The sequence below is a fragment of the Delphinapterus leucas genome, chromosome 9 (genome assembly GCF_059928025.1).
Source record: "Delphinapterus leucas isolate spDelLeu-1000000601 "Yukka" chromosome 9, BTC_Dleu_Yukka2, whole genome shotgun sequence".
Taxonomy (NCBI): Eukaryota; Metazoa; Chordata; class Mammalia; order Artiodactyla; family Monodontidae; genus Delphinapterus; species Delphinapterus leucas.
This window is the reverse complement of record NC_143137.1, coordinates 2,979,506-3,005,525: the sequence shown is the minus strand read 5'-3', so window position 1 is coordinate 3,005,525 and position 26,020 is coordinate 2,979,506. Positions and strand designations below refer to the sequence as shown.

At 47.6% G+C, this 26,020-nt stretch overlaps 1 protein-coding gene across 1 annotated transcript in view; it reads right to left on the bottom strand.

The window, feature by feature from the left end:
- Window positions 1-386: 386 nt before the first annotated feature.
- The window catches only part of PAXIP1 (PAX interacting protein 1), a 48,075-nt gene continuing 22,441 nt past the window's right edge, over window positions 387-26,020 (bottom strand). The window contains exons 7-22 of the mRNA XM_089917960.1: window positions 22,700-23,096; window positions 22,120-22,214; window positions 15,539-15,634; window positions 14,470-14,607; window positions 13,727-13,848; window positions 13,130-13,314; window positions 11,963-12,006; window positions 10,715-10,785; window positions 9,523-9,625; window positions 8,273-8,441; window positions 2,775-2,875; window positions 1,638-1,772; window positions 1,475-1,550; window positions 1,277-1,383; window positions 974-1,093; window positions 387-869 (exon numbers count right to left, since the gene is read on the bottom strand). Of these exons, the coding sequence (XP_089774086.1) occupies window positions 744-869; window positions 974-1,093; window positions 1,277-1,383; window positions 1,475-1,550; window positions 1,638-1,772; window positions 2,775-2,875; window positions 8,273-8,441; window positions 9,523-9,625; window positions 10,715-10,785; window positions 11,963-12,006; window positions 13,130-13,314; window positions 13,727-13,848; window positions 14,470-14,607; window positions 15,539-15,634; window positions 22,120-22,214; window positions 22,700-23,096 (2,085 nt within the window). The 3' untranslated portion in view covers window positions 387-743. The remainder of the gene's footprint in view (window positions 870-973; window positions 1,094-1,276; window positions 1,384-1,474; window positions 1,551-1,637; window positions 1,773-2,774; window positions 2,876-8,272; window positions 8,442-9,522; window positions 9,626-10,714; window positions 10,786-11,962; window positions 12,007-13,129; window positions 13,315-13,726; window positions 13,849-14,469; window positions 14,608-15,538; window positions 15,635-22,119; window positions 22,215-22,699; window positions 23,097-26,020) is intronic.

Here is a 26,020-nt window from a genome sequence, read left to right as displayed (position 1 = left end):
AGTGCTGAACCTCTCTGTGACAGTATCGTTCTTGAATATATTAATAAATGTAGTATATTATATATTCATGTTAGTAATTACTGATAAGGTGGTAGTCTCCAGTATGCTTCTGTACCTACAACCCAACAGGACGTGTATGAGAACCATGCCTGGAATAGATGCGGGATATATATATATATATGGGTGTTTGTGGTATTAACGATTCTGGCTGGCTGGCGCCTGCCTGTTTGTAGTAATTGCTACATATTCTGAATATGCCTCTGCCCAGGAATTTATTTATTACCTGGACAGAAATGGCTACCTTCCAGAAATTATTTCTTCGGGAGAAAATTTACTAGAAAATATTTTGCCTGGAAATTACTTAACATGTGATCCAGTTTAATGCAAATCATATAAATTGTACAAAAAAATGTGTAATAACAAAGGACCACTCAATTCTAAGTTCAAAAGTACATTTATTTAAAATGTGGGCAAGATATCAATATAAAAGAAAAGAGTGTAAGAAATAAAAATAAGAGTACAAAACATTTCAAATCTTTAACATCCATAATTTAGAGATAGCAAGGTCTTTATTTACACCATTTCATTTGCAGCTAAAGTTCCATTAACAGTGTTGTGAAAACATTTAAAAACCCGGCAAATGAATCATAAAACCTAACGTGGGCTCTTAAAGTCATATAATACAAAACATAATTTATGTTTCCTCAGAATAAAATTGCACATCTTAATAAGATGCAGTATATTTAATGTATTTGTCTTCCTGCTTTAAAATGCTTGTCCCCGAAGAAAGCAGCTGGAAAACAAGGGCGTCTCAAGGGCGCAGGGGCCGCTCCATCCGGCAGCTGACACAGCCAGACCCGTGCGCCGGGCTCCAGTCACCAGCGCAGGTGCGTCAGTTAAATTTATATGTAAGCTCGTTGAGGAAAACAACTGCCAAACAAACACAATGCAAACTAGTGACAGCATCCAATACAGGCCGCACGCTGAGGTGGTGAGCTTCGGGCGCCCGAGCCCTCGCCAACCCCTGTGACTCTGCACCATCCACCCGGGGCTCCAACCGTCCTGGGGCAGAGTGACGCAGGCTCCTTTCAGGCTACAGATGCAAGAAAAGGGGCCCTGAGATGACACCCACCAATCACCCAAAGGTAGGAAAAAAAACCCAGAGAGATGTAACAGCACATATTGTACAGAAACAAAATCTCCAAAAACGTAAGGGGTCTTTTATCATTTTTTTTTGTCGCCAACTCTGGAGATACGGAACACACACAGCTCAGATACTAGTGCTGAGAGGGTTTCTGCACACACATCTTTCAAAAGGATATGATTCATAGTCCAGTGTTTGTGTGAGCACTCCAGTTAGAACAAACTCTGCATTATGAACATCTGAAAGGAACGAAAACAAAAGCCGTTAAATGAATGCACTGCCGTGCGTGCACCTACACACTCAATACAGAGCAAGAGGAATAAACCATACCTATTCCTCTGGCAAAATATTCTCGACACAAGTGAAGGTCATTTTCACAGGATATTAAAATTATTTCTGACAAACTCTAATGAAAAGAAAATTATTAGTTACTGAACAATGGCTCTTGTACACAACAATGATGAATTCAATAGCGTATTTTGCTTCTGTCCACCTTATTTTGCGTATGTTCCATGAGTTTCCGGAAAGACGGCTGTTTAGACAGTACTTTCCCTCCTGCGCATTCCACAATCGCTTTCATAGTTGAAAGACTTGGGCAGATTCCAGGAGTGATGTAAAAATATTTCGCCTAAAAATCAAATGAAAATATGTGTATTATGTTTTTTAAATGGAATTTTTAGTGTACATAATTTCTCACTCTACCCTGAGATTTTTGACAAAATGTCTAATTTCAGGGGGATACACGTACTAGCCCTGGCTAGTCCCCAGTCTGAAGTGGGCCTGGGGGAATCCAGGTGTGTCGATTCAGAAGTGACTTCAGCACTTTCCTATGTTAGGTATGACCTATGTATATATTAACGGCAACTAGAACTTATATTCCTAAAAGACATGAAGTACTCTGCGATGAAAGCAAGAATAGGAACACTCTTCTCAATTTCTATAAAACTGTAAGCTGAAACAGAATAGGAAATGGTTTTGCTGGTTACAATTTTCTAAGTGTACCAAAAATACTATTTTGTTTTAAACTCAAATATTTAGAAAAATCAGACTATCTTAGGTAGAATACTCTTAACTCAGTATTGCAAATCATTTCTGATTCCTAAATTGGCTCCTGAAGGGTAAAAAAAAATGATTATTAACTTACTGAGCCACTGTTTGACAAAGACAGTTTTCCAGAGTGTTCTATCTTATCTAACAAATATTTAATATTCTAGTCTAGAATTATTAGGCACAGATTCAATTAATATGTTCCCAAGGATGTTCTCCATTCTCTAGCTGAGTATATACATTTAATGAGAATAGTAGTAAGTAATGTAAGTTGTTAAAAGCAAAAAAATCAATTTAAATGTCTCCTACATATTCATACACGTACTCTTTACAGAACCGGGTATCTGTAATGCATCTCCCTAATCTGTTTAACTGTGTGTGGATTCTCTTAGCTATGGGAAACAGCAGGACTGCAGGTGCCGAAGACCCCCAGAAGCACCCTGCCCGAGGAAGGCCGCCCATGCGGTGGGGAAGGTAGGTGGTGGTGGTGGGGGGGGCGGCTCCAGGGAGGCCCCTGCTGTCGCCCTCAGCTGTAGCGGCTGTCGCGTCCAGGGGCCTTATCTGACTTCCCTCCCAAGCGTACCTTAAAGAGCGGAGACACGCGTGCCCTCCTCAGGGACTCCTCCAGACTGAAGGAGAAAAGCACCTCGGCCTCGGCGTCTCGGAGAACGTAGCTCTGCTCATCTGGAAGAGAGAACAGCACACTGTCCAACAGTGCCCGGGGTGCAACGTGCCACCGGCTCCAGGCTGCCCCCTGTCAGGTGCGTGTGATCCACGGCTCACATTTACCTGTGAACAAAAGCCTCACCTGTTATACTTGTCAGTTACTTTTCTCCTGAAAACAGCCAGGCCGAAGACACTGTCCCTCCTTGGTCAGTGTTTCTTAGCGTTTGGAAAAAACTGGACTGAGAGCTCTGTCCCCTCCACACCCCTCAGCTGTAATCTCACCGTCCCAGGGCGCCCACAGGCCCAGGGGAAGAGCTCCAGTCCCGGAGGGAGAGCCGCGAACTGTTGTCGTGTGTGTGTGTGTGTGTGTGTGTGTGTAGGGACCACAGTGACTCCAGAGCCATTAGCCTCAATTAGCTGAGATTTACCATAAACACGTTCCTTTTAAATCTATGAATATGTACAGCAATTTATAAAGAATGGTTTTACCAAATTTTGAAGATTTAAGAATTTTTAAGAAATATCTAATTTGTCAAAAGGTAAAGATCACAAAATATTTTAATCTTCTTATGAAATACATCTCGTTCAGAAAATCATTTCTTCTTCATTTCATCATAATAACCAAACTGTGTAACACAGCCCAAAGCAGGGAGAGTCTAGGGTCAGGGTCAGTTGGATGACAGGCCATATACTTTTGAGACATGCCCTTCTGTTTTTGAAACAATGCCTTAAAAATGTAAAAACCATTCTGAGCTCAAGGACCACTGGGCAAGAGCAATCATGTCACTAAAGAAACGCTGAAATTTAACAACTGCTAGAAATACAAAATGGATCAGCCATCAGCAGATAAGGCACTATACTGGTTTAGGTGGAAGACGATAAGAATTTCTAAAAAGATGATGAATTAAAAAATGCACAAAAATGTACTGTCATGCATGAAGTGATGATATATTTGTTTTGTTTTAAATATTTATTTATTTAGGGTGTGCCAGGTCTTAGCTGCAGCATGCAGGATCTTTTTTTTTTTTTGTAGGGATCGCACCTGGGCCCTCTGCATTGGGAGCATGGAGTCTTAACCACTGGACCACCAGGGAAGTCCCTGAAGTGCTACATTTGAAATGTAAGTGTCCATGGCAAAATCAAGGTTGATATGCCTTCTGGAGAGCTATGAGGGAGTGCCAAGAAGTAGTTAATATTTATGATAAGAGACGATGACACTGAAATATAACGAAGTAGCTAAAACAATCCTGTCCCAGAGGAGATGCTGACATTTTGGTTTTCTAAAAGAAGCAGCAGAGTTACATTAACTTGCTAAGAATCCGTAGAAACAGTCAACCTGAAAATTAAACTTTTCACAGCAGCACAGAGGACATGCGTCTTCCAGAAAGAGATTATAGAGTTTGAGACACCAATTTTATAAATTAAATACAAAATTCTGAAATTATCCCTACCACTTCTTGAACAATCCAGTTTTAAAGCTGTCAGGCCCGAGGGCGTCAGAGCCCAGTGAGAGAGGGGCTGCACTGCAGGGGCAGTGGCGGTCCACGTGCTACTGACCACACACGGTGCAGCTTAGCAAGTAAGTTAACAATAACAAGCTCATTAGGACACTGGAAGCCGGACTTCTCACTGTTGTTGGAGAAAGGATTACAGACAGAGGGAGGGAGGAAATGAGGACGAACCGCATGGTGGCAGACTGGCATCGGACAGACAGACACAGGAAGAGGGTTCAGGAGCAACACCCCAGGGCCACGAGCACCGTCCGTCCACTCCCAGGTTTACACTGAAAGGACTTGGGGATCCTTGGGAAAACGCTGGTGTGGAACCAGGGCAGAGAAGCATTAAGATGAGCCCAGAACATTCTTGTTTTGCCAAAAGCTACCACGTGGTCAACCTGACAGGAGAGGTGGACAGGACACGGAAGCCAGCCTGAGTGGCAATCCCTGGTCACAGTGGGGACGATGTGAGGGTCAGTGACAACAAGACGGTAACAAGGAGACAGAAAGGAGCCCGTGTGGGGAAATAAGGGAATAAATCAGAAGTCTGACAGGGAACAGCAGTATCTGCGAAGTTTCAAAGTGCTTCCCATAAATGACTCGTCAAGGAGCCTGGCCGGCTTGCACCTGCGTCGAGGGACCACCGTGAAATCACCTGCAGGACGACAACCCTGCACTGTGCAGCCCCCTGGCAGGCTGCGAGGTGGGGGAGACCGCAGCCATGTGATGGTCCCGCCACAGACGCCATCTGCCCACCCCCCTCGGGAGGAGACAGTACACACACCAGACGGAGGGCATTCTGTACAGTGACAGACCTAACTGACCAGACATCTTCAAGTGACAAGAACAGACGGGCTCTTCCCAGACTCAAGGAGACTACACGCAATGTGTGATTCAGAACTAGGTCCTTCTGCTCTAAGGGGTGATGCTGAGACAACGGGCGGATCTGAATGGGGATGAGGCAGCAGCCATGGATCGACGTTGATTTCCTGACTGTGGCCGTGTCGTGCCATCTACGAGAACATCCTTGTCTGTCTGGCTGTAGGAAACACACATTGAGGTGTTGGGGTTAACAGAGCATTATTTGGGCAATGGACTCTCTAATGGATCAGGAAAGAGAAGCTATGTCTGTACTATATAGGCAACTGGGTGACTGATCGTTTCAAAAAAACTTTTTAAATTCAAAAGCCAAATAAATGGGTTTTAAAAATATCCATAAAACGTTAAAAGATGGAAAAAAGTAAGAAATGAATCAGAATGCAGAATTTCAGATACTGCCAGAACTAATACCCTAGGGTTAGTATTCTTCTTGAGAAATTTCAGGAACAACCTCAAAATGTAAACTTTTGGCAAAACAAAATGTCTCAAGTCTGTATTAAAAGTAAATGACTAGGGGCTTCCCTGGTGGCGCAGTGGTTGAGAGTCCGCCTGCTGATGCAGGGGACACAGGTTCGTGCCCCGGTCAGGGAAGATCCCACATGCCGCGGAGCGGCTGGGCCCGTGAGCCATGGCCGCTGAGCCTGCGTGTCCGGAGCCTGTGCTCCGCAACGGGAGAGGCCACAACAGTGAGAGGCCCGCGTACCGCAAAAAAAAAACAACAAAAAAGAAGTAAATGACTAGTGGATATCATATAAATGATTTTAAAGTTTATATGACAACACAAAAGACACAGCACAGCCAAACACAAAACTAAAACTCCTAAACTCCTAAAAAGGTAACAAGAGAAAACCAAGATGGCTTTAGGTACAGCAATGACTAGATACAAAACCAAAGGCATGATCCACGGAAGAAATAACTGACAACCTGGACTTCATTAAAGTCGAACACTTCCACTCTGTCAAAGACAATGTCAAGAGAATGAGAAGACAGACTGGGAGAAAATATTCGCAAAAGATGCATCTGATGAGGACTGTTTGTTTGTTACCCAAAATATACAAAGAACTCTCAAAACTCAACAATAAGAGAACCCAGTTAGAAAATGGACAAAAGATCTGAACAGATGCACGACCACAGAAGATATACAGACAGCAAATAAACACGTGAGAAGACGCTTAACATGGTATGTCATCAGGGAAATGCAAATTAAAACAAAAATGAGGTACCACCACACAACTCTTAAAACGGTCAGAAAAACTGACAACACCAAATGCCGGCGAGGATGTGGGGCAACAGGAAGTCGGCTGATGGAACGCAAACTGGTACCAGCGCTTTGGGAGACGGTTTGATGGTTTCTTACAAAACTAAACCTACTCTCATATGATTCAGCAATTGCACTGCTCGGTATTTAGCCAAACGAGTTGAAAACTTACATCCACACAAAAGCTGCACACAGAACACAGCTTTACTTGTAATTGCCAAAACTTGGAAGCAACCAAGATGCCCTTCAGTAGGCGAGAGGATAAATAAACAGGTCCGTCCAGACGGTGGGATAGTCTTTGGTGCTAAAAAGAAATGAGCTAAGAAGACACAGAGGAAACATAAATGAACGTGACTAAGAAGCCAACGTGAAAGGGCTGCATCCTGTGCAATTCCAACTATATGACAATCAGAAAAGTTAAGAAATCCTGAAATTTGAGGGATCAAATATGAAGTGTGTTTGACTATTCAATGTTGAATATTAAATGTTTATAATAAGACCAGAACCACCTTATAAACCCTCAGAAGTCAACACAGCAAACATTAACGAGGCCATAAAGAAATGAAAGTCAGCTAAAACTGCCTATCAAATACGAACTGTTATAACATAAACAGATAAAAAATGTTTGTTTTCGCAGACTGGTAAGCTTGATAAATTAAGCAGCTCAAATTTCAGTTAAAGAACAGACTCCCTCATTCTGAACTTTATAGCTCATACAGTTGAGAGCTTATCTACGTTTATGGTATTGTTTCTACGTTTTTCTTCTTCTGCCTGCATTGTTATTTATATTTCACTAGTATCTTCTAAGAAAAAAATTTCTAAAATCTCAACTGAAAATTTCTAAACACTACATAATACAGTTGAACCTAGTTATTTGTGGATTTCGTATTTGTGAATATGCCCACTCGGTACAATTTATTTGTAACCTCAAAACCAGCGTCTGTGGTGCTTTGCAGTTCTCTGTGGACGTGGCAGAGCTGCCCACGCGGCGCTTCCCGCTGGGGCCGACACGGCGGCGCTCGCCCTGGTTCAGCTTGTTCTGAGAACAAGGGTCCTTCCGTGGTCCACTTAGTGCTACTTTCTTCACATTTCTGTGCTTCTGTCAGTGATTTTTGCTGTTTGATCGGCCTATAAGATAAGCACAGTGCTGTCCAGTGCCCTGAGGGCAACGGGCTGTGATGTGCCCTCGCAGAGGAAAACACACGTGAGACGAAGCCGCAAATCTATTCCGCAGAGAAAAGTCACTTGGAATCATATTCGCTCTGCGCTGAGTAGCAAGGCTCTAAAAACACTTGGGTGTACTGACGCATCTAAGAAAAAACCTATCTCTAAGTGTCACTGCCAGTAACAGGATTTCACTTTCGGTGCCCTGGACAGTGGGAGACGGGCAAGGGAGGGACACGCTGACCCTCCCACCTGCCCGGTCGTTGCCGGGCTCCCCGCCGGGCGCTGTACTGCATGTGGAATCTCATCCGACAGCCAGCGTTCCAAACAAAATACACTCCACTCACATCAGGAAACAACATGGCAGGGATGCAGAGCTTATTCTTCCCCCAATACCTTCCAAAAACCTCTGTATTTCATGGTAAAATGCAAAGATATCAATCAAGTGAGTGACTGGAACATGGAATAAGTTTATGAATTTACATGGATAAATAACAAAGAGTTATTTAACAAATGAACTAGATGTTTGCTGGGATGAAAATGGAGATAATGCCAAATTAAAAGGGTTTTTTCTTGAAGTAATAATAAGTTCACTGAGGTACAGATGCTGCTACTCACCAATGAACTTCTGACACTTGAAACACTCCTCCAGCCACTCCGGAGTCACGATGTGCTTCACCACGGAGATGGCCGTCAGGAACTTCACGGTGCGCGTCACCTTGCTGGAGATGAGGTGGGTGCACTTCTGTGCAGACTCGGCGACCTCCCCACCAAGAATGTAGAGCTTCTGGGGGTCACGAACACAGGCCAGAGGTGAGAGCTAGGCCTACAGAGCTGCACACGGCCTGGGACGCGTCTAAGACTACGAACAGAGTCCTCGGCCACGGAAAATGGTGCAACTGGTAAAACCTAACCCACGCCACTGTAGGAGGAAAGTGAAAACTAGGATTGACAATGTACATTTCCCTAATCAATGCTGTGCAGATCAGGGTTAAGGATTAAATACGACATCCCTATAAATAAGTAAAATTCTGAAAACAACGCAGCTCATTTCATAAGGCGCAAATCTGCCCAGGCTTTCTAAGCTGAAATGAGTGTTACTGAGGCACGTTAAAATACTGTCTCTATTTTAAGAAATGATGACCTAAGAATTGACTGAGAAGACATAAACATATAAAAGATGATCTCTTTAACTATACTCAATTTTAAAAGTAAAGAAAATAAATTATACTAAACGTAGAGTAGCATTTATAATTGTTTCTTTTCCTTAAAAAAAAAAAAAAAAAAAAAAGTAAAACGTCTGAATCCATGTAACACAGGTCAACTCCTACTCTTAGCCATCGCCCTCCCCGTCCCCAAAATAACAAAACAAAATCCCAAAAACAAAATCCCATAATCCCTCCTGGTGTTACTTCCAAGAAGCTTATTTATCTAAATACACAAATACACCACCGCCCCTTGGGCCTACCCTCCTACCCAAGAAAACAAGTCTTGAAAGACTGTGGATTCAATCAGAAAACCTGAAGAGGCACAGCTACTCTTAAGCTAATGTCTTTATGAAAATGATGTCCGTGGGCTTGCTGATCATGTTCGCGTGATTATAGAAATGGTTCTCGGTCTACGCTCACCTCAATCGTTTTTCTCCTAATGAGAAAACGAGTATCTAAGTGTGAAGCAGTAGCAAGAATGAGGCGGGAAGTCAATGATGAGGTAATGACGACACACAGTTTATAGATACACACTGTAAACACTTAAAATACGATATTCCTGATTAAATGTTAGTTTAATTAGACTGCCGGCCTCAAGCAAATATAAACAGAAAGGAACATTCCTAAAAATCCTTACGCAAAATAGAATTAAAGTTTCACCTTAATATACTGTTGAACTTGAACAGGCTCAAATCCAGTGAAAAGCACAAAAGGGGTCAATTCTGGTGTTAGCTTCTTAGTGGGAGGTGGTATATCTTCAATTCTATAAAATACACATAGGAAAGACCGCCTATTATTTACTTAAAAATGTTCTTTGGCAAAGAAGGGATTTTAATAGCTTTAACAAGCTTTAAGTGTGTGTGGTGGTCTTTCCTTAAAGGGAAAATACAATGACTTACCTGCTCTTTTTTTCTTTCCCACCATTCACACACAGGCACCCCCAAAAGGCCTCCGTGTGGCACCTCCAAGGGAAGCAGCCAATCAACGCTCCACTTCATCAGCAGCCCCGCCCCCGCCCTCACTGGCCTTGCTGGTCCTGAAGAGCGGGAGGCCCCCCCACCCCAGGCTCTAGTCCTGTGTCTTCCACCTGCCCCGTCTCAACCCAGAAGGCACAGAACAAAGCTGTTTGACTCAAGCACACATTTTAAATTAAACCTCAGTCTTTTTCATTTCCTTAAATTTTCTCAAATCCTATTTTTAGCTTATATTTGAGACAGTCTATCCAATTAAGAAAAACTTATTTGTGGCATTTTAATGAAATATATAATCACATAATTAGGCTTTCACTAAAAAATCCAATCATTCCCAGACTGTATGGATGTGGGGAATGGCAGGAGGGAGAGCTGAGGGGCAGGGAAGAGAGGAAGCCCCTCGCTGAGCAGAGCACGGCCTGGAGGGCCTCTGGGTTCTAACGGAGCCGCCGGCTTCTCTTTACCAGGTGAGACCAGCGCACGTCTGCACACAGCCACCCCCTGCCGACCCGCCGGGTCAGGGGTCGGGACGCAGGCTCCCGGGCCCACACCCAGGACGCCTGGAGCGGGTTCCAGTCCCCCACCCCCGTTCCACCACAGCAGCTCACCGGGGGTTCTGGCGGCGGTTCTGGTTAAAGGAGAAGATTCAACTGTTTTTTTAATAAGAGAGGAAAAAACACTGGCTATTCCCTGTTTATCTCCAGCAATGAAATGAGACGTGCCACGATAAAGCTGTGACGCAATCAGCAAATCCTTCCAAATCCTATTCACTGTGAACATTTCAGGGAACTTTCCCAACTGCCACCATTTTCTAAAACAAACCTGTAAAAGCTCATCAACCATTAAAAGAAAAGAAAAAAAAAAAAGGCGATTCTTCGTACCTGGCTCTTTTGGAAGAGGGCTGGGTATTGGTTGCTTCATTCTGCTTCAGTTTGGGAGGCAGTCGTACACCCTGTGGTTAAAATATGATTTACTTTAATCAGTCTCCCCAGTAATACAGTCGCTTCCGAGAGCTTTCCACCTACCCCACTGCGTACGAGACACACGCACCCACCACCACGCCTCACCAGCCGAGAGACAGACACACGCGAGCCTTCCAGGGAAGCCCTGGGCTGGTGCCCTCATTATTCACCAGACCCAGCAGTTCTTTAAAACGTCTTCACCCCTCTCTCTGTTCACGTTACGGATTTAATCCTCAACCTTGAGCTTTTCACTTCAAATATTTTGTCTTGTGTCCCAGTTTGGAATTTGGAAAACACACTCGTTGCAACTACACGCCCAGAAAGAGACTCTTCCTGAACTGAGACGTCACCACGAGGGTCCGGGACGACCAGGCCACAGCGCTCTGGAGGGCGGGGCAAGGTGCTGAAGGCCGCTCCGGGCCCCAGGTGCGGGGCGCCCACGTTCCTGGAACCAGCTGGAGCCCCTGACCTGCGGAGACGCTGAGCCGAAGGGCAGGGGGAGGCCGGTGCCCCTGGAGGAACCCCCGAGTCAGCCTTCACCCTTGCCTCACCTCTATGCAGACCTTCGTCCACAAATACACTTTCTCTCTGTTTCACTACTTGAAGCAATGACCTCTCAACCTGAGATGACAGTGTAGATGCCCCCCCCCCCCACCCCCCGCACTTGTTTCGTTAACAACCAACTGCTGGCCTTCAGGTCCAGAACGGTCCCTCCTGAAGGTACCCTATCAGAGCTCAGCCAGCGGGCTGGAACCCCACCTGGGACATGCGGGAACAGTCCCATCACGGTGAGGTCCGGGCTCCTGCAGAGTGAGCTGTGGGTCCAGGGCTACTGCACTAACGCCTCAGCTCTTGCCTCCCTGACCCTATGGAAACACGTCGTCTTACTTACTCAGCTCTCCGATTCTTTAAGCAATCGTATAGCTCTTTGAAGCGATAATGTTCCTAACGTGTATAAATATGAATAACAACTGACAATATCATCAATTAAGAAAAAAAAAGATGCAGGGTATACTAAACAGCTACGACAGGCGAGAAGATACAGCCCTCATTTGTTATGGTGACAAACTACTAAAAGAATTCTTAATTCACAGATACAAATGTATCCCTCCTGCATGTGTATAATACACAGTTAACAGCCAAAGTAAGGTTATGAGCTTGACATACCATCAGCAACTCTGCTGACACTTTCAACGGGACTCTCCAAGCATCTAAAGAGAGAAACGGGTTACTTTTCAGATATACTGTGTAAATAGATAAGCCGTGTTACAAAAGCCTTTTCATGACACATACACACACTACTATACATGAAACAGATAACCAACAAGGACCTACTGTAGAGCACAGGGAACTCTACTCAATCCTCTGTAATGACCTACACGGGAAAAGAATCTTAAAAAAAAAAGAACAGATACACATGTATGTAAAACTGATTCACTTCGCTGTACACCTGAAACTTACACAACACTGTAAATCAATCAACTATCCTCCAATTAAAAAAAAAAAAAGGAAGTGTATCGTCAACAACAAAAACACAAAAAGCCCTTTCAGGAGCGGGTAATCCTGGACACAGGGTGGCTTGGCGGACAACCTTTAATAAGAGGAAAATGTGAGGACTGTTACTAAGCGGCTGCAGTGATGGGCAGGCACAGCAGAGGTTGCCCACCCCGCGTGTGCTGTCCCCCCGGCCAGTTCTGGGAGCCACACGGTCCGGCTTCTAAGAAACCGACTGCGAAGAGGGGGCTGACACCAAGGACCACAGCGCGCCGGGCGGCGACCGAGGGTGCGTGTCCACTGAGGACGAGGTGACGTCACACCAGCAGGTGCGTCACAGGGGAGCAAGCAGACCACAGCTCAAAATGAAGACGAGCCTTCTCGTGACTGAAGCCATTCAGACTGGAACTTAACAGGCTCCTTTGAGAGACAGCACGTCAACGCAGCGATCGAACTGAACGCCCGTTTTCTGGAGCACCGCTCAGTTCAGTGAATGCAGCAACGTTAAGTGCTGTACTGTGTACAGTCGGGGTAGTGATCCTTCCACCAGTTTTGCGCAGCTGAAGGGGAGGTGGGCTACGGCTCACGGGGGCGCCTTGGACAGACCAGAGCCGGCTTGAGACAAGATCAGCAGGCTTCTGCACGTTCCTTCTACCTCTGAGAGTCCATTTAGAAAAAGCAAACCAAAGCACACAGCAACAAAAACTCCTGGGCAGAGTGCAGACGAAGACAGTGTGGCAAGGAAACGGGAAATGAAATCAGAACGATGAGAGGGCCGAAGCCGAGACAGGCGGTGCTTCGTACGCAAGCTGGCGGCCACGTGGAACCGGCCCCGCTTACCCAGAAGGTTTGAGACCAAGTGCGGAGCCGGGGCGAAGGGGTCCTGCAGGCTGAAGGTGGTGTAGCGGCCGTACTGAATCTGCCGCAGGGCCTCCAAGTTCCCCAGGAGGATGTCTCCCAGCCACTGGGCGTTCACGCACGGGATCCTCCACTCCTTGGCTTTCTCGTACTTTAAACCAGTTGGTCTTTTTTTTTGAAGAGAAAACACATTTATTAAATGTTAGAGTTCTGTGTTCAAATTTATATTTATATTCAACAAAGCCAGTCCACATTTTCTCACACTAGAAAAGGCAGGGATGTTTCTGTAGAGCCGACCCTGGCTGGTAAGGAAGCGCACACATGGGTCACGAGATCATCGCTAGGCCTACCTTTACCTTACTGCTGTTACCCGGGCTAAACTGCATCTCGTTAATTCATCTAATTTAATTCTTCTGCTAGCATTACGATAAGTATCGTTGCTATCCTGTTAACAGACTTTGATGTTCACACCCTAATTTCCATCACAAAACTGTGGCATGTTAAGAAACACAGAAGTGCTGAAACAGGCACTACAGTGTGTAAACTGAAGACTAGGTGCGGCTTCAGAACCGTGCTTACTCTTTACAGACGAGAACCGTGTTGCTGCGGCAGAGGTAGCCCGTGTACTTGGCACCTGCCAAGTAAGCCATTAACTTCAGGTCATCCCTGTCGCTGTCAACGAATCCAGTCACAGAAATAATCTAAGGAAAAAGAGCAAGTAAGGCCAAAACATAACGACAATTTAACCCAGTTAATAAAACTTTCTTCTACATTTTCCTTGTTTTATAGACACGTGTTTCCATTCCCTCTTTGGCATCACAAGAGGCATCTGGTGACATCATCTCTAAGAATGTCAAAACCAGAACTTTGTTAATGGTGAAAATGTTACACACACAGCCAGCAAGGGGATGGAAAAGAAACCTACCAAGTATGGGAAAACCATTTTTGTGTTACTACGACACCGTTCAGATAATCTTAACGAAGCTATTGTATTAAGCATGTAAATATTAGTTCTTCTTACTGATCCCAGTTTTGAGCTCAGCTAAGTGGGAGAACCCACAAGTGATAACGTCTGGCCAACAGCAGCCACTTCTGGCGTGAGTCGCCTGCTTTATCTCAGGAATTTATGAAACGGTGTCAGAGACTTAGGAGAGTCAATGAAACAGTGACTCCGTGCAGAAGCCGCGACTGTTACAGGAGAACAGAAGGAAGTGAGATGCCCATCGCGCTCGGCACCGGCCAGCGGGCCGTTCGCAGCCCACGGAGGACACGGGAGCAGACGACCCCCCCACCCCCGGCAGAGGAGGAGGGGCGAGCCTTACATGCTGGGAGCACGGCCTCCCCCCGGGCGGGAAGGCCACGGGGAAGTGCAGGGCCCGATGGGGCGGCACGAGCCGCTTCTTCTTCAGCACCGCGTTCAGCCAGTGCGCCGTGACACACCTCTTCCTCTCCTTCACCGCCTGCAAACGCAAGAGCACGGGCTGGTCTCGGGGGCTTTCACTGCAGGCTAAACACAGACTATAAGGCTGGACAGCTAACAAGGCCACCTTTAATGGGAGTCCTATAAATAAAGGAATTTCACGAGCTTGGCACTCAGTTTACTGAAGTCATGAACTGCAACGGTGTCGCAGGTTAATTTTAACACACCCCGAAAACACTACCGGCCACCCAAGAACGAGAGCCGACCACGGGGGGAAGAGCTACACGTCTGACAACCTGGAAATAACTTCAGTCACGGAAGGAGATGACATTTTCTGATCATCAAAATTAAAACCGCCCCATGAGAACACAGAGGGCCCCGCACACAAGTCACGAAAGAATGCAACTGCTCACCTAAAAGTAAGCCCAGAGCACCTCCCCACAGGCACCACTACCTGCTCTGTAACAGGGGTTCCTTAGAGGCCGTGTGTCACACACACTGACACCCGTCTGTCTACAGATAACATTTTTAAGAAAAGAGAAGAAATGAACTTTCAGGGGATGAGAGCAGGTAATACTGAGGAGGAAGCGTCTGCTCTGCAGGAGGACAGAAGCTTGGAGAGCTGACCGGGTCAGGCCTGCATACGAATCCCCCAACAGTTAAGAAATCCTGCTTCCGGCCGCTCTTCATTCAGTGTGGCCCTGGACTGGAGCGGAAGGCCGTCTACCCTCCCCTAGCACCACCTGGGATGTCCCCTTCTCCATTCCTCACAGACAGAAAGGCCTGGTGGCCACAGAGGTATCTATCTAACCCACCAAAGATCGAGGAGAATTAGCAAGAAGCAATTTTCTATTTTCAGAGGTAGAAAAGAGTCCTTTCCAAACACGATCATCACTAGAGTCACTTAGAACGCTAACACTGTCCAGAGAAAGGGACAGACTCGGTTCCATCGCAGCTGAGCCCCCACTCACCTGTGCGAACAGCCCGCTCACTTGACTCTCACAGAGCAGGTGTGTGCAGCGGCTCGAGAACGTGGGGTCCACAGCACCTCCGTGCGCCTGGATTATCTAGACACGCACAAGACCCAGAGTCACAGTCAACCTCCAGCGCTCAGGGGAAGCGGGAATTGTAATTTCAGATAAGACGGCTACTAAAAGAATCCATTACACATTTTCATCGTCTAGTTCCCCAAAAGTAGAAAAGATGCTATCGGCTATATCTACGGACTTTTCCACCCTGCACTGTACAATAAAAATGAACTTTAACACCATTCTATCTGAATTTCCAAAGGAAAAGTGGAATGCTTTTTCTAAAACAGGGTTTCTCAACTGGGCACTACGGACGTTTTACACCAGCTGACTGAGCCGCAGGGGGGGATCCTGAGCATCTCAGGGGGCCGGCAGCCCCCTGACCTCTCCCCGAGACGCCAATAACACTCCCCCAGCTGCGACAGTGAAAAATGTTTCAGACACTGCCAATCGTCCCCCGGGGCTAGAATCACTGCTTTTAAGAAACTTTATTCTAAAAGGGGGAAAAAAACAAAACAAAAAAAAGGTCAAAATGAAGTCTGTGAACACCAGAAAATTATTTTTTTAAAACAGATTCAGTTTTTTGGGGTGAGGGGACTGTCCCGTACCTCGACGGCAGTGGTTACGTGGTTGTGTGGCACTAAGGGGAACTGGTCAAGACTTAAAACGCTGTATACCGAAAGAGCGAGAACTTTATATGTTAAAAAGGCCTGCCCCACGAAACAATTCCATTTCATTTACAACTTTAAAATTTTTTATTAAAAAAAGGTTTTTTAAACTGGAGTCTAGTTGACTTACAACGTGGCGTTAGTTTCAGGTGCACAGCACAGTGATGCAGTCACACACACGCACACACACATCCTTTTCTTGAAATATTCCTTCCCGTTACGGTTCATCACAGGATGCTAAACGCAGCCCCCTGTGCGCTACAGCAGGACCCTGCCGCCTGTCCATTCTCTGCGCTCTCGCTTACGCCTGCTGACCCCACACTCCCTCCCACTCCATCCGCCCCGCAACCCGCTGCTTCTGGGCGACCACAAGTCTGTTCTCTGTGTTCATGAGTCTGCTTCTGTTTTGTAGATAGATTCGTTCGTGTAGCATTCTAGATTCCACATCTAAGTGATATCATACGGTATCTGTCTTTCTCTGTCTGGCTTACTTCACTCGGTATGATCATCTCTAGGTCCACCCATGTTGCTGCAAACGGCATTATTTCATTCCTTCTTATGGCTGAGTAATGTTCCGTTGTAGGTATGTGCCACGTCTTCCTTATCCATTCATCTGTCGACGGACATTTAGGTTGCTCCCACGTCTTGGCTATTGTTAATAGTGCTATGAACACAGGGGTGCGTCTTTTTGAATTATACTTTTGTCTAGGTTTATGCCCAGCAGTGGGACTGCTGGATCACACAGTAGTTCTAGTTTTAGCTTTTTGAGGAACCTCCGTGCTGTTCTCCATAGTGGCTGCACCAACTTACTTTCCCACCAGCAGTGTAGGAGGGTGCCCTTTACTCCACACCCTCTCCAGCATTTGTTATTTGTATTTGTTATTTTTAATGATGGCCGTTCTGACCTGTGTGAGGTGGTACCTCATGGTAGATTTGATTTGTATTTCTCTAATAATTCGTGATACTGAGCATCTTTTCGTGTGCCTATTGGCCATCTCTATGTCTACTTTGGAGAAATGTCTATTTTAGGTCCTCTACCCATTTTTCGACTGGTTGGTTTTTTGTGGTTGAGTTGTGTGAGGCTGTTTGTGTATTTTGGAAATTAAGCCCTTGGCACTTGCATCATTTGCAAAGATTTTCTCCCAGTCAGTAGGTTGCCTTTTCATTTTGTTTATGTCTCCTTTGCTGTGCAAAAGCTTGTAAGTTTGATCAGGTCCCATTTGTTTATTTTTGCTTTTATTTCTACGGCCTTGGGAGACCGACCTAAGAAAACATTGGTATGACTTAAGTCAGAGAATGCTTTCCCTGTGTTCTCTTCTAGGAGTTTTACGGTGTCATGTCTTACACGTTTAAGTCTTTAAGCCATTTTGAGTTTATTTTTGTGTAGGTGTGAGGGTGTGTTCTAACTCCACTGATTGACATGCAGCTGTCCAGCTTTCCCAACACCACTTGCTGAAGAGCCTGTCTCTTCTCCATTGTATATTCTTGCCTCCTTTGTTGAAGATTAACTGACTGTAGGTGTGTGGGTTTATTTCCGGGCACTCTATTGTGCCCATTGATCCACTGATCCATATGTCTGTTTTTGTGCCAGTACCACGCACTGTTTTGATTACTGTAGCTTTGTAGTATTGTCCAAAGTCTGGGAGGGTCATGGCTCCTGCTTTGTTCTTTTTCTTCAGGATTGCTTTGGCAATTCTGGGTCTTTTATGGTTCCATATAAATTTTAGGATTACTTGTTCTAGTTGTGGAAAATGTCATGGGTAATTTGATAGGGGTGGCATTAAACCTGTAGATTGCTTTGGGTAGTATGGCCATTTTAACAATATTAGTTCTTCCCATCCAAGAGCATGGGATAGCTTTCCATTTCTTTCAGTCATCTTCAATTTCCTTTATTAATGTTTTATAGTTCTCAGCCTGGAAGTCTTTCACCTCCTTGGCCAGGTTTATTCCTAAGTATTTTATTTGGGGGAGTATGATTTTAAAAGGAATTTTTTTTTTTACATTCCCATTTTGATACTTCATTATTAGTATAAAGAAATGCAACCGATTTCTGTATGTTGTCTCCTCCTCCTACCTTGCTGAATTCATTTTTGTGTGTAGTCTTTAGGGTTTCCTGTATGTATCCGTGTTATATGAATATAATGACAATTTTACCTCTTCCCGATCAATTCGGATACCTTTTTATTTCTTGTCTGACTGCTGTGGTTAGGACTTCCAAAACTATGTTGAATAGAAGAGGTGAAGTGGGCATCTTTGTCTTGTTCCAGATTTTAGCAGGAAGGCTTTCAGCTTTTCACTGTTGAGTATTGTATTGGCTGTGGGTTTGTCATAAATAGCTTTTATTATATTTTGGTCCCTCTATACCCACTCTGGTAAGAGATTTTATCATGAATGGGCGTTGAATTTCGTCAAATGCTTTTTCTGCATCTATTGAGATGATCATGTGGTTTTTGTCTTTTCTTTTGTTGATGTGCTGTATCACACTGATTGATCTGTGTCTGCTGAACCATCCTCATGAACGTGGGCTGAATCCCACTTGGTCATGGTGTTATCATCTATGTTTTGTTGGATTAGGTTTGCTAATACTTTGTTGAGCATTCCTGCATCCATCTATGTTCATCAAAGATACTGGCCTGTAATTTTCTTTGTTGGTAGCGTCTTTGTCTGGCTTTGGTATCAGGGTGATGGTGGCTTCACAGAAGGTCTTCGGGAGTGTTCCCTCCTCTTCAGTCTTTTGGAAGAGTCTGAGAAGGATTGGTGTAAGTTCTTCTTTGTATGTTCGGAAGCTCCCTTTCTGTCCCCGCTGATCTCCCTGACAGGGAGGGGCCTCCCAGGGTGCAGGAACCTTTCCTCTTTCACAGCTCCGTCCCAAGGGCGCAGGTCCCATCCTGATTCCTTTCTCTCTCTTTTTTTCTTTTTTCTTTTGTCCTACCTGGTGACGTGGAGATTTTCTCACCCCTTCGGAAGTCCGAGGTCCTCTGCCAGCGTTCAGTAGATATTGTGTGAGAGCCCTTTCCACATGTGCACGTATTTCTGACGCACCTGTGGAAGGGGGCGGAGCTCCACGTCGCTCTCCTCTGCCATCCTGACCCACTCCTCTCCATTTACTACTTTTAAAATTTGATTTTTACGTTGATTAAAGTGACGCATAAACGTAGTTTAATAAGGCCCAGGACAAAACCAGCAGTTTGCTAGTACCCCATTCACTTTCCACCCCCCTAAGGCTGCCATATCCAGCTCTTTAGCTCCTTCTGGTAATTATTAATATATTCTAACACATTCTATGCAATTTCTTTTTTAGCTTTAGATGTTATCTACCAGCCTCCTACTGTGGAGGCCACCTTCCCCCCAGAAACTAAAACACACACACACACACACACACACACACGTGCACATTCCTAATTTGGTTCTATCACAGTCCCTATTTCAATCAGCCTTTGGGATTTAATACAGTACGGCTCACCACCTGGTCTATCAGGGCACACCGGGACGAAGTTCCTTTCTGCTACTAACTTTTGCTTTCCCTGGTTGTTAACAAATGTCTCATTCCCCTCCTTCTCACCTGTCTTTTTCTCAGCTTTCCACGTACCTTTCACTATTTCTTTCCCAGACTCTTCAAAGAAATGCAACGTGCTGGCTCAAAAGCATGTCACCTGACTCTCCTCCCTCCAGGGGCCAGGGCTGGACTCGGCCTGGAGCGTGGGCCAGACCAACAGAGCGCGCCAGGCGATGGCATGCGGCCTCAGCAAAGCCACGGGGGAGTCGGCGCCATGCTGAGCGGATGCGCTCCCTGGAGAGGCCCGGGGCGGGGGGTGGTGGGGCCCCCCAAGAGCCGTGGGGGCGGCATTCTAAGCGGTTCCTGCAGCCCAGCAGAGCCCTCAGATGCAGCCTCCTGGGGGCCAGGGCTCTAGCCACCCGCCGAGCTGCTTCAGGACTTCCAGCCCACACAGGAACCACGGGGTAGCAAGTGTCTGTTGTTTCAAGTCACTGAGTCTCGGGGGAGTCGTCACACAGCAACAGAAGATGAACGCAGTGTCACCTCCGCTTAACACGGTCCAGCCCCTCCAGCGACCTGTCTCCTCCACCCCGTGCCGTCCCTCCCGGACGCCGCCCCCTGCTCCGCTGCTGGCTGGTGCCTCTCCACCAGCTCTCACGCCTGTCTGGACTGCCCTGCACCCTCACCCTCGGAATCCCTTTCCATCTCTGGGTCAAGCCCCACCCTTGGCCACACCCTCCTCTTGGGTGGCACGGCACACGGCAGGCACAGTTTCTGACTGGGGGAGTCTGAAAATATCTTCATCCCACAGTCCCATTTGACTGCCGGACTGGATATGGCATCCCGGGCTGGGAATCACGGGCTGCCTCTGAGAGCCAGACGCCCGCCCAGGTCCCACTGGTACGTGTCCTCAAGCCCTGAGCCCGGGCACCCCTCACACGCTGCACCTTCACGGTGGCCCGAACAGCGCCCTCTTCTCTCCTTTCAATCTGCAGAAACGCCCTTCAGTTATAAGCGACCTTCTTTCAACTTTCTTGCCTTCATTTCCTCTGTTCCCTAACTTCTAGGATTTAATTTTGGACCTCTCGGACTAACCCTTTAACTGACAAACAAAAACAAAACCCCCAAAACTGAAAGCACACCTCTTCGTATCTCTGAATTTTGTTCTACTTTTTTTTCAGGATAGTTTCTAACTATCATTACCCCTACACTTCCATAATTAATTAAACAAAAGATGTCCGCCGCTGTAACTGTCAGACAGGCGCCCCTCCCCTGCCCCTGGTGACTGCCCTCCTTCGGGTGCTCAGTGCTTCCCAGCCAAGCCCCAGCCCAGCCGCCGCCCTGGCCTTCCGTGCCCAACATCTCACGGCCACACGCGCACCTGCCCACGCTCCACACGCTCTCAAGACGATGGGGAGCAAACTCCGGTTCCTACAACGCGCCAGGTAAGTTGGGTCTTGGAAGGGACGGCCTGGCCTTGGTCTCCGGCCCTCCGTGATTCCCGGACCCCAACCCTAACCCCGGCCCCAGGAGCGTGCTCTCCCGCTGCCGCGCCCCTTCCGCGGCCCCGCGGCCCTGCCGATGCCACTCTCTCCACCGGGACCCCTCCCTCCCCTGAACTCTTACTCGGCCTCGGCCTCGCAGACGGGGTCCTCTGCTTAACAAGCACCCGCCCCGGCTAGCGCCTTTCTCCAGGCTCTCCAGCACCCAACGTGCTGCTCACCGTCACCTGAGCGTGCGGCTGCTCCTCCAGCCGTCTCACGGTTTCCTCGCTCCTGTTCAGTCACCAGCGCTCCCTAGGTCTGAAACTGCCTGGCACATGGCGGGGGCTTAAACACCAACAGTGCTTGCAGGGAAGCCCACTGAAGACGCATCTGAAGCACACAAACTCATGTTTTTAAAGAAAACTGGGCTCAATTTTGATTTGTGGCACTGCAAGAGAAAGTGTTTACTTTTCCTTTTCTTTAAAGGCCACTGTGCAAACTAATAAATCAATCAACGGACTCAGTTCCACACCTGGGCTAGAGGACTCTGCGGTCCCTTCCAACCACTCGCCTTTGGAGAACAGAGATGACACAGCTACGTATAAGTCCAGGGTCCCGACCCGAGAGCACCAAAACCCCATCTTCTTCCCACACCCCTGGTTATATACAAGTCATCCGTGCCACTCAGAATTTCAGGACTGAAAATAATCTTAAGAATGAGAAAGTCCAACCTTTTCCCCTTACAGTTTGGAAAACTGAAGCCCAAACAGCGGATCTGCCCAAGGTCCCGGGGGGTGTTAATAAAAATGCCCATAACACCTTCAGATATTATATGTATGTGTGTACGTATATGTATATGTATCTCAGTAACCTTACCCTTTTCCATGTGGCCAGCAGCTGTTTGTCAGACATCTGCTCTGGATAATCCGCAACTGCAAACACACATCCCAGTAAGAAGCCTTCTTCTGGAACTAGAATAGAATCATACACATTAAAGTCCCAAACGCATGAATGTGTGCACAAAACATAAACAAGCTCATTTTGCAGAGTTCAATATGAATGCGTGAAGCGAGTCACGCTTGACCATCATGTATCCACCAGTACGGTGAGGACCTCTGGCACACTGCTGCAAACACAGTTGCTCACCTGTCTACGTTAAGTGGCTGAGAACACGAAACCAACGGTTCCTGCCTGGGCACTGAGCATCCCGAGTTGGTCCCTGCGGCAGCCTGATGTTCTATGGACGCCACTGTTCACTTCAGGGTATGGCGTCCCAAAGTACAAAAGAAATCTAACTGTTCCGTCCTCCTAACTATATCCTTTGTTAGGTAACGAGACCCCCGTTCCCTGTTTTCCAAGAGTTATTTTGGCATGAATCCTTACCCTACCTGCAAACACTCTCCAAGTAAGTACAGGACTTTTGGGAGAAAAAGAAGGAAGAAGCCACATTACTAACTCTCTACTGCTGGGTCGTGTCCGAACAGCTGGCGCTGCGGCTGGCACGGCGGGGCCTGGGGCGCCTGCGTTTGCATCTGCTGCTGGTGCAGGCGCTGGAGCTGCTGCAAGTGTGCGAGCTGGTGCTGCAGTGCCTGCTGCTGCGGGGGTAACTGAGGCTGGGGGGCCTGCGGCGGCGGCCGAAACGGATGCGGCGGCGGCGGCGGGTAAGGCTGCTGCTGGAGCTGCAGGGCCTGCTGGGGCGGCAGGTGCAGGACGGACGGCGGGGCCGGCGGTGACAGATGTGACTCCGGGGTCACTTTCGCCTGGCTGAGCAGCGCTGCGTTCGCATGGCTCTGCTGGCTGTGGTTCACCTGCGGCTCGAAGGTCTTTGTTGGAGCTGCGAGGGACTGTAAGATCTGGAAACAGAAATCAGGCGAGGGGGTCGTCAGCAGCTCATCAGGAGGGCGACAGCACACCCTACACGCCGTCAGCCAGACGTTCGCTGGCAACAGTGCAAACACAGCTGCCGCTGTCTCCTGTGCACCAAGCATCACCAGTCTCCGCGAAGCAAACAAGTTCATATTGTGAGACATTTTCACCAAAATGTGAAACTAACCTAAGTGACGCGGAACAAGCTAACGAGTGAAAGTTGACCCACACAAGCTCAAGTGGCCGATGTGCTCTAGAGCAGAAGGACGGGTGTTCGGCCACAATGACCTCGCCGGCCCCAGGGCGCGGCCTTGTCCCTCCGGGGCCCCCTCCTGCCCGGCCACGAAGGCACCGGCAGCCGGAGAGCCTGACCCAAGCCTCCCTTCCCACAGCTGCCACTTCCCATAGGAGCAAGGGGTCCGGCAGAGGAGGACGCAAAGACCTGTGAAGGACGGGACACAGGTGACCCTGGAGAGCAGCCGCCGGCCCCTCGCGTCTGCGGTCGTCCTGCTCTGCCACACGAACGAGGGACGGAAGAGACACCAGCACTAGTTTTGCTTGCGTGGTCGACCTTCCCCCAGCCGAGAGGCCCTCAGCACAGCTGGTACACTCGCCTTCCTCAGAGGTGACGGGAGCTCCGCACGTGGGACAGAACACCTCAAGCTAGAGAACCCCGCCGCCAGCCAGCTGGGGTTGAGCTCACCCTCCCTCCCAGGGACAGGAGTCGGCCTGAGAGCTGAACAAGCTGCAAGGCGGGAAGGGGCCGGACCGGGACCAGGAGACACCAGCTCGCTGAGCGTCAGATCGCCACGTCATTTTACTACCCTGCGCAGCGCTGGATGTAACAAAAGAAACGTGTCATACAATGAATTTTCCCAACATGCTCAAGTAAGAAAAATTGGAAGCCAACTTCTCATAGTCAAGGAAGCCAGTAACAAACAGATTTTACCAAAAGTCAATCGATACAATTTATCCCTATTAAAAACATCCTTGTCATTTAAATAAAACTCCAGAAATGCAACTTTCACATAAACCAAACCTATACAAAAATCTCAAATATGTTTTTGACATATCTCTTTCACTTAAAACAGACTCCAAAACATAAAGGTTATATAATTTGCAAGAGTAACAGACTTTGGATTTAGTGGTGAAATAATTAAAATTGAAATCAGTTAACCTCAAGGGTTTGAGTACATCTGTCTTTGAAATCAGCCTATAGGTAAGACATCTCTATAAGGAGACTCTTTGGGTACTTTGAAAACTCCTCAAGTTGAGCTCTGAGCAGGAAAAAAAGTTTTCAACACGTTTGTAATCAACAGGATGACTAATTCTTCCCTACGCAAGTGTTAAAAAATACCCAGTAAAGTGGAGGGAGAAACGAACCCCACCACATACCCTGCCCAAGTATACAGAAGAGCATTTGGGACGCTGACTTTTCCATAAAAAAGCAGCAGGGGCTTCCCTGGTGGCGCAGTGGTTGAGGGTCCGCCTGCCAATGCAGGACACGCGGGTCCGTGCCCCGGTCCGGGAGGATCCCACGTGCCGCGGAGCGGCTGGGCCCGTGAGCCATGGCCGCTGAGCCTGCGCGTCCGGAGCCTGTGCTCTGCAACGGGAGAGGCCGCAACAGTGAGAGGCCCGCGTACCGCAGATGGGCCACGAGCCCACACAAAGGACACTGGTCTGGCATAGGGGTCACGGGGTCAGGGGTGGGAGGGAGTTACCATCACTTTACAGCCTGTGGTACCATTAAAATTTAAACTTTTGTACGTATGTTACTCTTTCACCCCCAGAAGTAAAAGCCTAGGTAGATCCGATACAGCCTGCCTGTCTGCCATCACGAACAGGGCTGACCTGACTGCCGCTCCCCAGGCCAGGGGAGCTCCTGGTGGCGTCAGGTGGGCCGGCAGGAACGCCCGGGGCCAGGACTCAGCTGGAGGCCCCTTCCGTGGTTGACCATGTTCTGAAGGGGCTGGGGGAGGCCAGGACGCAACAGGAGGGCAACTCAGAGCAGACAGAGACACACTGGCAAGAGCCCAGCCAGGCTGAGAGGTGGACAATGGCCTGGGAAGCCGTGCATGCACCTGGCCAGCCTGGCTGGGGAGCAGGCAGCCCGGCAGGCCAGGGGGTGTGAGGTGCCCCTTAGAACACCTTGCACACTCATCACATGGCTTGTTCAACCCTCTGATCTGCCTCTGGCCGAGAACCTATGTTAGTCCTGAAGAATCAAAGAAAAAGACTCTTAACTGCTTGAGCACACAATTCGCCACACTGCCAACGACAATTTTTAGTGAACGTCAACTTTGAATTTTTCCCTCATAGTTGCCACAGTCTTTACTTAAACTACTTAATACTGAGAGCCACAACATTTTTATAAAACAGCATGATACACACCACATGGCTCCTAACCACCAGAAATTTGCAATTTAAACAGGAGTTTGGGGCTTCCCTGGTGGCGCAGTGGTTGAGAGTCCGCCTGCCGATGCAGGGGTCACGGGTTCGTGCCCCGGTCCAGGAAGATCCCACATGACGCGGAGCGGCTGGGCCCGTGAGCCATGGCCGCTGAGCCTGCGCGTCCGGAGCCCGTGCTCCGCAACGGGAGAGGCCACAACAGTGAGAGGCCCGCGTACCGCCAAAAAACAAAAAAAAAACAAAAAAAAAAAAACAAAAAAAACCCAGGAGTTTGATGGTTGCTATGTTTCCTCAACCCCCTGATCTAATTTTAAACCAAATCTTTTATTTCTAAAGTTTCAAAGGTTCATTTTCTTCCCATCTAGCAGCAAAGTGGCCCAGTGTCCTGACACTGCTTAAGAACCCTCGGACCTCTTCGCAAGCGTTCTCGTTAGTGATCAAAACCATTCCCTCGCTAGAACTGGTCCCACCTCTGCACGCGGCTGAGTAGATCAGGTCCGTC